Source organism: Amblyraja radiata, chromosome 16 (assembly GCF_010909765.2).
Source record: "Amblyraja radiata isolate CabotCenter1 chromosome 16, sAmbRad1.1.pri, whole genome shotgun sequence".
Classification (NCBI taxonomy): domain Eukaryota; kingdom Metazoa; phylum Chordata; class Chondrichthyes; order Rajiformes; family Rajidae; genus Amblyraja; species Amblyraja radiata.
Window position 1 is genome coordinate 10,419,669 of NC_045971.1, and position 13,154 is coordinate 10,432,822.

General features: G+C 41.2%; 2 protein-coding genes across 3 annotated transcripts in view; one reads left to right on the forward strand and one right to left on the reverse strand.

Moving 5' to 3' along the window:
* ormdl3 (ORMDL sphingolipid biosynthesis regulator 3) overlaps positions 1 to 3,287 on the forward strand; it is a 38,041-nt gene extending 34,754 nt beyond the window's left edge. Inside the window, exon 4 of the mRNA XM_033035061.1 lies at positions 78 to 3,287. Within this exon, the coding sequence (XP_032890952.1) occupies positions 78 to 213 (136 nt within the window). The 3' untranslated portion in view covers positions 214 to 3,287. The remainder of the gene's footprint in view (positions 1 to 77) is intronic.
* Positions 3,288 to 8,465: 5,178 nt separating this feature from the next.
* LOC116981886 lies at positions 8,466 to 12,656 on the reverse strand. Of its 2 annotated transcripts, none has more exons than XM_033035064.1 (5): positions 11,559 to 12,656; positions 10,435 to 10,616; positions 10,142 to 10,327; positions 9,470 to 9,655; positions 8,466 to 9,358 (listed from the first exon to the last, which is right to left on the reverse strand). In XM_033035064.1, the coding sequence occupies exons 1-5, from the start codon at positions 12,007 to 12,009 to the stop codon at positions 9,323 to 9,325; spliced, it is 1,041 nt and encodes a 346-aa protein (XP_032890955.1). In that variant the 5' UTR covers positions 12,010 to 12,656; the 3' UTR covers positions 8,466 to 9,322. The 2 variants fall into 2 exon arrangements, with proteins under 2 accessions (XP_032890955.1, XP_032890954.1); XM_033035063.1 differs by having other exon boundaries at positions 8,467 to 9,358; positions 10,142 to 10,330; positions 11,559 to 12,654.
* Positions 12,657 to 13,154: the final 498 nt, after the last annotated feature.

Below are 13,154 nucleotides of genomic sequence, written 5' to 3' on the forward strand. Positions count from 1 at the left end.
CTTTTGGCCGTGTAATAAAAATGCTGCAGATTCTTTGGGAAGGTTCTTACGCATTTTATCTTTTTTTTCACAAACAGGTATTTCCTAACCAGTTTTTACACAAAATACGACAAGTTGCATTTTGTTATAAATACGATTTCACTGATGAGCGTCCTCATCCCAAAACTCCCTCAACTTCACGGAGTCAGGATCTTTGGCATTAACAAGTACTAAACACAGCACGACGGCAAGTGAGAAAGGAAAAGCTACTGTGACAACCGACTGCAGAAAGGACACAACATGTTGCTCAGACATTATACCCTGCACCCTTCAGACTCTTAGCATGGACATTTTATTATAATTGGTATATTTGTGAGTGAAGCAGCTCAATGTGGTTGATGAGGTATCTCATTAAATATTTGCAGTGCTTCGAATAGAAAGCCTGCTTTTTTTTGTTTACTGCTTATAGATCCCATTTTCTCAGACAATATTTTTGATTCTTTGGCTGCCATATTGTTATGGAGCTTTTGATATTGTAGACATTTAGTTGATATGGGGTGCTAATTTCACTGTCTATTGACCAAGCTGTTATCAGAGTATAACTTGTAGATATTGTAATGGAAGTAGACTTATGAAGGTACACAGTTTGAATATTTGCAGGAAATGTGTTTTGCAAGTTACAATGGAAACAATTGGTAAAAAAAACTATAATATCAGAGCATTTGATGCCCCAACATGGTAGGATTAGGGGTCCTTTTCTTTGCTGAGGTACTTGGAAAAATGGTCTAGATGGCATAGAAGCCCCTCAAGAAACGGTGCTGGTCTTACTGTGCGTTTTAATTGCTTTTTTTTTGGCGGATTATTATTTATTTTTTGTTCTTGATCTCAAGTGTTCAGTGTTGTAGAATGTGAAACACTAGTAAAAGGGTGAGTTTTGAAACACAGCTCATGAATGTTTGGTTTTTAAAAAGTTGGATTCCGGATACATTTTCTAAAATATACAAAGTGTTATGTAATACAGAGCCCATGCGTTAATCGAGGACAAGTGAGGCTGGATAATTAAAATTATCCAAGAAGTAGGGAATCTCAGAATGTGATTTTTTTTTTTTAAACGTACAAAAACAAATCAGGATGTTAATTGTTGGAATACTGTAAAACTTCAGCAATCATGCAAGTTTCCTGTAAATTTGCCTTTTTAAAAACACAAGTCTGGTTGTCTTACCTATTCTGTCATTCCTTCAGAATATATTGTAATTTGACTGATTGAAAAAAATGCGGTACGATGCTCTTAATTGTTTTAATTTTTACTAGATGGTAGTGATGTACCTGACTTTTATAATCTTGTAATATACTTGCTGCAAACTTGAAGTGCAGGCTCGTTCATACATACAGTTTGCCCTCCTTGCTGCCTGTTAGAACTACTAAAATCAATAGCACTGTGAATCATGATTTTAAGCAATAATATATGGAAGAATACAAAGAGAATACAAAGCAAGGGATCAAAGATAAGCATGAACAGGAGATTCCTTGTAAGGGATTGTATATAGATTGCTGAACCTTTATCTTTAATAATGGTAGTTTTAAACCAGTCCTTGCTAAAGAGCCATCAATTGTAAAAAAAAAACTCCAAGCAAAATTCCTAATTCCCGAAATTGTAGAGTTTGATTTCGTGCAATTTGGCAAAAATCTATATGAGCCTTTATATTAACTGACTGGGGAAAATGCTATCACAACTGAACTTAGCGAAAGTGATCCAGAAAATGCTGATACTATATACTGTTATGGTCAAGAGGTTAGAAACATTTGCTTTAGAGGATACAAAGTATTGATTTCCTCACTGGTGTCCAAGACAAAAGTAGTTGTCATCCACTCAACCTACTGATTCAATTAGTTTGCATAGGGAACTCCTTAGCAAGAAAACAAAGGCAGGGAATGACTGGGGTGGGGGGGGGATATGAAATTAATCAACTCACCCAGCCTGCTGAAATGTAATTGTGAATATGTTACTAGTTTTCAGTTTGACTTTAAACCTAGAATACTAATCTTTGGATGAAATCTGCCATATATTTGATTTTAAAATACATAGTCCTACATTGAGAAGAGTATCCTGAAGTGTTTATGGTCAGGAGCCCACATGGGATTGTCTACCAGTGTGATCAAATGAGAATGCTCCACAATTGGCAATAACAGAAAGTATACAATATTATTTTTTAATCTGGATTTAAGTATTAACCTCTCTCTTGCACTAAATTGTAGGGGGGAAAGCTACGGTTGCACTTTTAAAATATTTACAAGCTGACACCAGTCTGCTACAATCTAAGGGAAAGCAAAAGGAAAACATGGATTAGAGGATTTAATTGAAAATCAGATGCAAAAACTCGACTACTTTAAAAAAAAGATAGACTTAAAATTTAAATTCCGAACAAAACATTGGTATTTGTAGCGTTTAAGCCTGCCATTGCTAAGTTCCTGCAGAAGCAAGGATCACGGACACAATCAGCTGCTTTTTGACTATCAATTACTGAAGGCTGTTTGTTGAATTTCATTCACAAGCTACCATGAAACTATCAGAAGATTTTATTTTGTGTCAAGTTGTTTAAATGCTCTGGGGGTGCCAGTGGAAAAAGTTGAATTGCTGTAATCAGGTTTTTGTTAAACATTTAAAAATATTGTTTCACTATCCTACTCTGATGCCTTGTACAAGATAGTTAAAGCCTTGAATTTTATAGATTTTGAATGCTGGTAATTATGTTATGGAAGGTGGTTTTTATAGTATTTTGATGGGTTCTGGATTGTCAAAAATGTAACAATGGTAAAGGACAGTATTTTTGGTTTAACTTTGGAGCATCCTTCTACTTCCAATATGTATCTTATCAAATGGTAATAGGTGATTGACTGGTGCGATAAACAGTGCCAGTTCAAAAATAGCAAACGTGGGCAAGTTCAGGATAACCCATTGTCAAACTACTGCACTATTTTTTATAGTGGCTATTAGAGGTACGAATTCCAAATCTATTTTGGTGAAATCTGAATATGTGCCAGAGTGAACATTTTGAATTTTATACCAGTCTATCAGTTGTGATATGAACTATTGAAGAATTATTTGCATTGGCGGCGAGTGCGTTTGAACATATTGTCATGTATTGTAAATAAGAGTTAATTTAGCATCTGGCAGCAAAAGGATCTTGTACGCCAACTGCCCTTCTCTGCAGATGTTTTTCACCTAGGTCTTTATAAGATAGTGTGAATAATATTTTTATTACTTTGTATAGTATTCTGATATTTAATAAAAGTCAGTATTCATGTAACGTGCTGTCGTCTGCTTTGTTCACGTGCCACTGAGAGATTCATAGAGTGATACAGTGTGGAAACAGGCCCTTTGGCCCGACTGTCTGCGTTTGGTTCATATCCCTCCATCATTCAATGGAATGTTTGGCATCTATGGTGTAAACAGTATTGGATCTGCCACCATGTTTGCATTTTTGATTTTGTAATATTTCCTGTTTTCTCATCCAAATTCGAGCTGAAAAATGTTAGCAACTCTGCCCTGCCGTTCTTTTCTAACCACCGCCCAGTAAGTTTTGGTTGCAAAAGTCCATGCTATTCACCAGTTGCAAATTTTACTCTTGTTTTATCACTGAATTATTAATGGTAAGTAATGGAATTATTAGACATATCTAAGTTGCATAATGCACTTTAAAATGTGTAAATTGTGATTATAAACCCTTTTGAGGTTTACAGAAGTTTCAAAGTAGAACCACTTCAGCCTTCCACTTCCCACTTGTTTTGCGTTCTAAAATATGAGACGGTCAACCATTTTCACTAACGCATTGTTTATGGGCAGTCAATGTTAAAATGATTTGCTACAAACAATGCTGCAATGATTCACCCCTCTAACATCTTAAAACAATCAAATGAAATCACTCGGGAACAATCTTGCATTGAAGTTGGCCAGTCGTTTTTTTAATTGGAATTTCAGCCAAGGCACCAAACCAGCAAAGATATGGCTGATCTTGCCACATTCATCTTTGGGTTTGACAACAATCTCGTAGTTTTGTGTTTAATTTCTAATGTTTAATTCGCCAAATTTTGAATACCACAGCTGTCATGAGTTCAGGGTAAAACACAAAATTCTGCAGTAACTTAGTGGGTCAGGTAGCATCCTTGGAGGATGACATTTTGGGTCGGGACCCTTCAGAGGTGGAGGCCTCTGCATTGTCCAGCCACTCAACAAAAATGCTACATCTCACTTCTATAATAATCATCAGTGAATCTTGTTTACTCTTTATTTATTGAGTTGGGAACTGTTGAGTCTGCGACTAGCAAATGTCTCTGGCTGTTAGGATTCTAAATGGAATGAAGTTGGGCAAGTCAAACCCAATTCTCACTGGGCGTGAGTTCACACTGAGATTAAGGTGTGTTGGGACATTGTAAAACTGGTCTCATTTTTGCAAGAATACATTATACTGACACAGAAACAAAGTGACATGAAGAATGTAATGAGCCCCAAATAAGAGCCTGTCTTTGACATGCATAGGATTCATTACCTTGTCCCCAAAACAGGTTAAATGTGAAGAAAATTAAATGAATAAATCATGATCTAATGTACCATTTCCAAACTGATTACACAACACTGACTATGTTATCTAGATTTCTGCAGGTAGGTTAAAGGTTCGCCCTATATATCAGGCAACATTGAAGACAATTAATTAAAAATATGCTTAAACTAATTGTAAGAGACAAGGACTCAATACTGTGAAAGATACAGGTTTTATAAGAACATGATAAAATATACAGACAAACACTACAGGTTTTACCATATACAATGATTTTGACTGATCCACTGCGAAGAAGGGTCTCGACCCGAAATGTCACACATTCCTTCTCTCCAGAGATGCTGCCTGTCCCGCTGAGTTACTCCAGCTTTTTGTGTCTACCTTCCACTTAATCCTAAACTTCCTCATGTTGTTGGCCCAATTTATAGTACTTGGTTCTGCGTCATCAAGTTATCAGTTCAAGGCTTACTCGAGACCCTTGAGTTCATGGATCTAAGTGAGCTCTACAGTGCAATACTGAAGGATTACAATACTACGAGAGGTGTTGTTGAATTGAGTCCCTGTCGGTAAATGTGAAATTATAGACCAGGTAGCCTGACATCAGTGGTGGGGAAGATGCTGAAGTCAATTATAAAATATGAAATAGCGGCACATTTGAATAGCAGTAGCAGGATCGGTCCGAGTCAGCATGGATTTACGAAGGGGAAATCATGCTTGACTAATCTTCTGGAATTTTTTGAGAATGTAACTAGGAAAATGGACAAGGGAGAGCCAGTAGATATAGGACTTTCAAAAAAACATTTGCTAAGGTCCCACATAGGAGATTAGTGGGCAAAATTAGAGCACATGGTATTGGGGGTAGATTGCTGACATGGATAGAAAATTGGTTGGCAGACAGGAAACAAAGAGTAGGGATTAACGGGTCTCTTTCAGAATGGAAGGCAGTCACTAGTGGGGTACCGCAAGGCTCGGACCGCAGCTACTTACAATATACATTAATGATTTAGATGAAGGGATTAAAAGTAACATTAGCAAATTTGCAGATGACACAAAGCTGGGTGGCAGTGTGAACTGTGAAGAGGATGCTATGAGGATGCAGGGTGACTGACGGGTTGGGTGAGTGGGCAATGTGGATAAATGTGAGGTTATCCACTTTGGTGGCAAAAACAGGAAGGCAGATTATTATCTAAATTGTGTCAAGTTGGGAAAAGGGGAAGTACAACGGGATCTGGGGGGTCCTTGTTCATCAGTCAATGAAAGTAAGCATGCAGGTACAGCAGGCAGTAAAGAAAGCAAATGGCATGTTGGCCTTCATAACAAGAGGAGTTGAGTATCAGAGCAAAGAGGTCCTGCAGTTGTACAGGGCCCTAGTGAGACCACACCTGGAGCATTGTGTGCAGTTTTGGTCTCCCAATTTGAGGAAGTACATTCTTGCTATTGAGGGAGTGCAGCGTAGGTTCACCAGGTTAATTCCTGGGATGGCGGGACTGTCAAATGTTGATAGAATGGAGCGGCTGGGCTTGTTCACACTGGAATTTAGAAGGATGAGCGGGTATCTTATTGAAACATATAAGATGTTTGGACACGCTAGAGGCAGGAAACATGGTCCCGATGTTGGGGGAGTCCAGAACCATGGGCCAGAGTTTATGGATATGGGGTAAGCCATTTAGAACGGAGATAAGGAAAAAATTTTTCACACAGATTTGTGAGAGTGTGGAATTCTCTGCCTCAGTGGGCGTTGGAGGCTGGTTCTCTGGATGTTTTCAAGAGGGAGCTAGACAGAGCTCTTAAAGATAGCAGAGTCAAGGGATATGGAGACGGCAGGAACGAGGTACTGATTGTGGATGATCAGCCCTGATCACTTTGATGCTGGCTTGAGGGGCCTAATGGCCTACTCCTGCACCTATTGTCTATTGAAAGATTACACACGTAAATATTGTATGCAAAGTAAACCGTGATTCTAAATTTAGTACTTTTACTTCATCAATTGAACTAAATCAATTTGGAAAGCAATTTTAATGTAGTTTTCAAAATGGTAATCACTAGATAAATTCATCAACTCTTTCATGCACAAGAACCTTTCTTCATTCTGCCTGACTGTATTCCTAATACAACTTTTAGTGTATTAAAGAGGAAACGAGGAACTGCAGATGTTGGTTTATAAAAATAACACACAGTTCTGGAGTAACTCACAGGGTCAAGGAGAATCCCTGGAAAACGGTTATGTGATGTTTCTGGTCTGGACCCTCCTTCAGACCCAACCTGTAATGTCACGGTTTCCATGCTGCCAACACAATTTTTCCAACACCTGTGTCCTTTTCAATGTAATAACTTGTTTTCACAGACAATTAATTAACGGTAAATACAAAATCGATGTATATGTATGTTTAAGAAATCAAACCCGGGTTCTAAAACCACAAATGAACTGGACCTATAACTGCTCATGCTGGGAGAAAGAAGGGAGCCTTGGTCCTCGAGCTTGTTGAGGGATCAGCTGTGGCAAATGTCTCCAGGTAAGAGAGGCCAAGCAATTGGATGAGCCTGAATCGATCCTGTATGTTAACTGTGAGCAAGCCCAAAGAGAGATGCAACATTCTGCAACTGATTCGCAGTAGCATAAGCAGATCAGAGTAAATAGTTATTTGATTCCAAAGCAGAATGGCCAAATTTGACAATATGTAATATTTTGGGTATGACTCATCTAGCAGTTTCCAGTAGTTTTGTTTGGCTGGGGCAGACAGATGTGACACACAGCTGAACAGGATAACCTTCGTATTTAAATTGATTAATTCCGGATGAGATCATCAGACATCAATGCCGTGCAAGTAAATGATGGAGGACAGAGTCTATCGGTTAAGGAACCATTACAATCGGTTCCCCTGTCAGCAGACCTGTTATAAGTGATTCTGGTTTCAACAATGGAAAGGTCATTAATTTTAGTAACAAAGGCACTGACATCATCATATGACCAATTTAGATTACAGACAAATTAAAATGGAGTATTGAGTCCTGAACAGTTTCAGACCATCAACAATTCTATCTCGCCTATATAATCAACCCATGAAACTGCTGCTCATAACCTCTTGAGGCCAGTAATAGCTTCTTGTCAATTTCAGGCTTGGGTCCAGAAGAATGCAGCTTCCTTACAATAGCTCTGCATTTATAACAAAGTGATTCTTATCTCTTTTACTGTATTTGAGATGCCTTATAATATGGCATTACAATAATATTATACAGTGAGGGATGCCTACTGACTAATTAAATCCATAATGCATCTTTTATAGAAAACCCTCTTTCTCTAATAACCTCTAGAGTGGACTGTTCTTCTTACCTGGACTAGCCTATATGCAACATCAGACCCACAAAAAAGTGGTTGACTCTTACTTGTTCTATAAAATACTCTAGAAGGCCATTCAGTCCATGAAAGGGAATAAAGAATGGTCAGGCTTGACTTTTTTTTTTAGTTTTAACCAATAATGACTAAACAAACTCTCAAAGACATCATAAAAAAATGTAAGCAATAACCTCTGTTTATAATATTGAGATTATAAACATGTCACAGGGAGAATGTGCAAACTCCACCGGGCACTGGAGGTCTGGATTGAATCCAGATCACTGGAGCTGTGAGGTATAACTCTACTAGTCGCGCCACTGGGCTGCCCAAGTTTATAATGTCACAAAGCATTTAATCAACTGACTTTCAAACTGCATTGGCCAGTTTGCGGATGTGTAATAGAATAAGCAATAAAGAAATAAAAACAGAAAATACTGGTTATATTTTGCAGATCAGGCAGTATCGTGAATGGAAAAACAGAGGTAAGTGTTCAGGTTGACAAAAATGCTGGAGAAACTCAGCGGGTGAGGCAGCATCTATGGAGCGAAGGAAATAGGCAAAGAAGGGTCTCGACCCGAAACGTTGCCTATTTCCTTCGCTCCATTGATGCTGCCTCACCCGTGGAGTTTCTCCAGCATTTTTGTCTACCTTCGATTTTCCAGCATCTGCAGTTCCTTCTTAAACATAAGTGTTCAGGTTGATGACTTTTCAGCAGAACAAGGATGAGTTGGTAAGGGCCAGTCCCACTTAGGCGACTGTCATAGTCGTAGCAGATCGCCACAGACTGGCGACTGGACACCTCTACGACAATGTCTATGACAAGCTACAACAACCTACCACCTAGTCGACGTCAAGCAATCGGCGACCCAATCGTCACTACTTAGGACGTCCACCTACAACTACACCTACAACAACCTATGACAATCTACGACAACCGAAGTCAACCTACAACCCTGTCGGCGACCACTGAAGACAATTCACGTCATTTTGGTCTCCAAAACAATGGAATCACCCAGTTTTCCTAGAAAAGGGGTTGTAGGTTATGGTTTCCAATCATTCAGCATCATGACTACCATGGGGGCAACGTCAGAGGGCATTGCTCTCACAAGAAGAAGGAGCCTTGCTGCTTGCAGCAGCCCTCATGCTTAAAGATCAGCAAGACTGAAGGACAAGAAGAATGGGGAAGAAGAAGTGTGGCTGAAGCCCTTGTCCATGAGGAGACCCAGGTTGGGCCAGTGTGACAACCTGATGACTGAGCACCAGCAAGAAGATGAGGCAGTCTTCAGAAACTTCACTAGGCTCCCCTCTGAGCTGTTTCAGGAGCTGTAGACACGGGTGGCCCCTCTCCTGGAGAAAAAGGAGACCTTCATGAGGAATCTACAGGAACCAGGCCTGCGCCTAGCATCACCCTCCGCTGCTACCTGGCATCCGAAGACTCCTATAAAAGCCTCTCCTACAGCTGTCCCATGTGTCCCCTCTGCTGCTGAGTCTGCAACACACATGAATTCATTGTGAATATTTCATACAAAAACATAAATGTTAAGGTCAAATATTAAAGTCAAATGTTCCCAAAATTCCACAAAAATTACAAAATATTTACCGGCTGGGAGAAGTTATGGGCCACCTTCATGGCAGCCATGGTGTAGTCGAACCATATGTTCTCTGGTATCTTGAGCACCTCAGTCTTTAAGAATCCCAGGAAGGTGTCAACAGCCCTCTCATGAGGTGTCTGGGGCTGTGTCATGGCCAGTCTGGCCTCCCTGGCCTCTGTTGCCTGTTGCATGAGCTGCAACATAAATGAGTATGATACAGGTAAGTAAATTTGGTTTAAAAAAAAAAGATGGATGGAATTTTTGATGGATAAAATTCTTAAGGGGTTGGACAGGCTAGATGCAGGAAGATTATTCCCGATGTTGGGGAAGTCCAGAACAAGGGGTCACAGTTTAAGGATAAGAGGGAAGTCTTTTAAGACCGAGATGAGAAAATCATTTTTTACACAGAGAGTGGTGAATCTTTATAATTCTCTGCCACAGAAGGTAGTTGAGGCCAGTTCATTGGCTAGATTTAAGAGGGAGTTAGATGTGGCCCTTGTGGCTAAAGGGATCAGGGGGTATGGAGAGAAGGCAGGTATGGGATATTGATTTGGATGAGCGGCCATGATCATATTGAATTGCGGTGCAGGCTCGAAGGGCCGAATGGCCTACTCCTGCACCTATTTTCTATGTTTCTATAAGAAGAGAAACCTGCCAAAAATGTCCCCAAAAATACTTACCGACTTGATCAGCTGCTGACTTGCCTCTCTCTCTTCTACCTCAATTGCTGTTAGGGTGGAGCCTGCAGTGGAGTTGGCAGTGGTCCTGCTCCTCTTGCTGTGCTGCTGACTGGCGGAGGGGGTGGATCCAGAGTTTCCCTCAAGTGGATCAAACTCCTCTTCACTGGACACACTGGGCAGTTGCTTCTTCTTGTCAAACCGGAAGAAAATAAATGTGTTTTACAAACTTTCAAGACCATCAGGACATGGCAATCAGATGATCAATTTCACACTAACTATTTTATAATAATTACCTTCTTGTTGTTCTGTCTGCTCTCCACTCGTACTATATGTGGCTTGATAAAGCTCCATTTGTCGACGATCCACTGCTCTCTGTGGGTTAAGTATTTGGCACCAGACCCTGACTTGTTCTGACCCTGAGTCAGATGGCTATATCTTGTTCTCTGGCTTTTGAAAAACAGATTCAGTCGCTCATCTGCAAAAAAAATAAAGACCAGTGTGAATGCCAGCCTGCAAGTGAGTGGAAGAGCTACTGCTAGAAACTTGCAAGTTTTAACAGACTCTACATGTTACCTACCACATATGGGGGAGAAAAAAACACAGAAAAAAAATAACCCCAAAATATACAAAATGCAACAGGTAGACATAATGTACAGGCTTATGGCATTATTAGCGTCTCTTCATCCTGAGGAGACTGAAGAAGGTCCATCTGCCTCCTCAGGTTCTGGTGAACTTCTACCGCTGCACCATCGAGAGCATCCTTACCAACTGTATCACAGTATGGTATGGCAACTGCTCTGTCTCCGACCGGAAAGCACTGCAGAGGGTGGTGAAAATTGCCCAACGCATCACCGGTTCCTCGCTCCCCTCCATTGAGTCTGTCCAAAGCAAGCGTTGTCTGCGAAGGGCGCTCAGCATTTCCAAGGACCGCTCTCACCCCAACCATGGACTGTTTACCCTCCTACCATCTGGGAGGCGCTACAGGTCTCTCCGTTGCCGGACCAGCAGGTCCAGGAACAGCTTCTTCCCTGCGGCTGTCACACTACTCAACACTGTACCTCGGTGACTGCCAATCACCCCCCCCCCCCCCGACACTCCTCCCACAGGAAAAACACTATGACTGTATGCATGTAAATAGATTTATTTATTGAAATCATATTCTATGTCGCTCTTCCAGGGAGATGCTAAAGTTGAATCTGAATCTGATCTGATATCTGTCCACAATTTCATGTCATGGCAAACAAGATGACAAACAAATTTTTATTTTCATTATATTTATTCTGGATCAGGAGACAGCAGCAGCAGTAGTATTAGTAGTTTTCATTTTATTTTTATTTTTATGGCTGCTGCATAACATGAAGTTGCAAATTTCAGGACCAGAAATACAGACAAACAAAATCAGTAAGTAGGTACTTACAGGTGCAGTCAGGGAACTCCTTGGCCTTGGTACTAAGTAGTGAGTTCTTCCTGTCCTTGTTTCTAAAATGTTGGTGGTTCTTGTCATACAACTCTGGGTTTGACTGATACCATTCGACCAGCTCTCCTTCTTCTTCCCAGCTGAACTTATGAGCTGCATTGGGTCTCCTGCGCTTCTTCACCTCCTCCTGGACAGTGGACACATTAGACACACTTGAGGCATCAGTGTCCTCGTCCGATAGTGAGTCTGGGTCAGCAGTAACGGTACCTGGAGTATTGGCAGGGCGGCCAGTCCGTGCTGGGGCAGTGATGGGGACACGGGCCACTTCCCTGGTCTCCTCCTGGTCCTCATCCTCCTCCTCCTGGGACTCATCAGTCTCCACCTGCCTGGAGAGTGGGGATGGGGGTTGGGCCTTGCGCACGGGATGCCCCTTCCTTCTCCTTAGAGACATGTTGCACTGTCCAATGTCCCCAACACAAAATGCACAATGTCCGCACACTATAGTCGCCTGACCACGTGGAGCGTATCCCCACGGAGGCGTCACTGTCCTAGCCTGGCGGAGCAAGTTGCGTCAATTGTTGCCGAGGGTCGCCAGCTGTCGTAGGTTGTCGCCGGTCTGGTGGTAGCTTGTCGCCGGTATGGTTGTAGATTATCGCCGATATAGGCGTAGATGGACTTCATTCATCAGCATCGTGACTGGCTGCTGTAACTTGATTTCTGTGGACGGGTTTTTCCAATGCCTGTTGCCAATTGACTTCTCTTGACCTATCGCCGGTTGACGTAGATTGACGTAGGTAGTCGCCAATGGAATTCACCAACGCCAGCGCCGGCGACAACCTACGTTACCCGGCGACAAGCTACGTCAGGAGAAGTCGTGCTACGCTCATTGGTGTCAAATCCACTGTCACTAAAAAATGTTGAACATTTTGAAAATCCAGCAGCGGCCAGAAAGACGCTACGACTCTTTGGGGGTCTGAGGAGACCACTCACAGCCAGACAGGCAACACCCCAGCGACCATGTGGCGATAGACTAGTCCCCTGTAGTGGCCTAAAAAATCGCGAAAGTGGGACAAGCCTTAACAAAGAAGGAGGAACGGAGAAAACAGACACTACAGTGGAGTGAAGATCAAGAGAGTGAATGGCACAAATGTAAGGACAGATGAAGGCCTGTCTGGAGGACCTGTAAATAGAGGAGAAATTGAGGAGGGGGGGGGAGGACAATGCTGGATCTATGAGTTTTAGAAGCCTGCTGTACGTACTGGCTAAAATGGGGAAGGATCTTATTTATCTTTCCTCATATATGCTGATCTACTTTCCTTTTTAGTTTTGTATCTAAAAAGGAGTGGGCTACTACAGTAGTTAAAAGATCTGCGTGGGGAGGTAAAAAAACACAAAGGATTGGAGAATTTCTAATGTGCGGAAATTATTGTTAGTATAAAATTCAGTTACTGCCTAACGCAATATTATTTTCATTTATTGAAATAAATGTAAAGTATTAAGGGTGATACTTTACACTTAATATTTCAATGAATGAAAATAATGTATTTTGCAACAGGCTGCAATTGAATTTGTAATACATGTTCTGCTGTGCTGCTG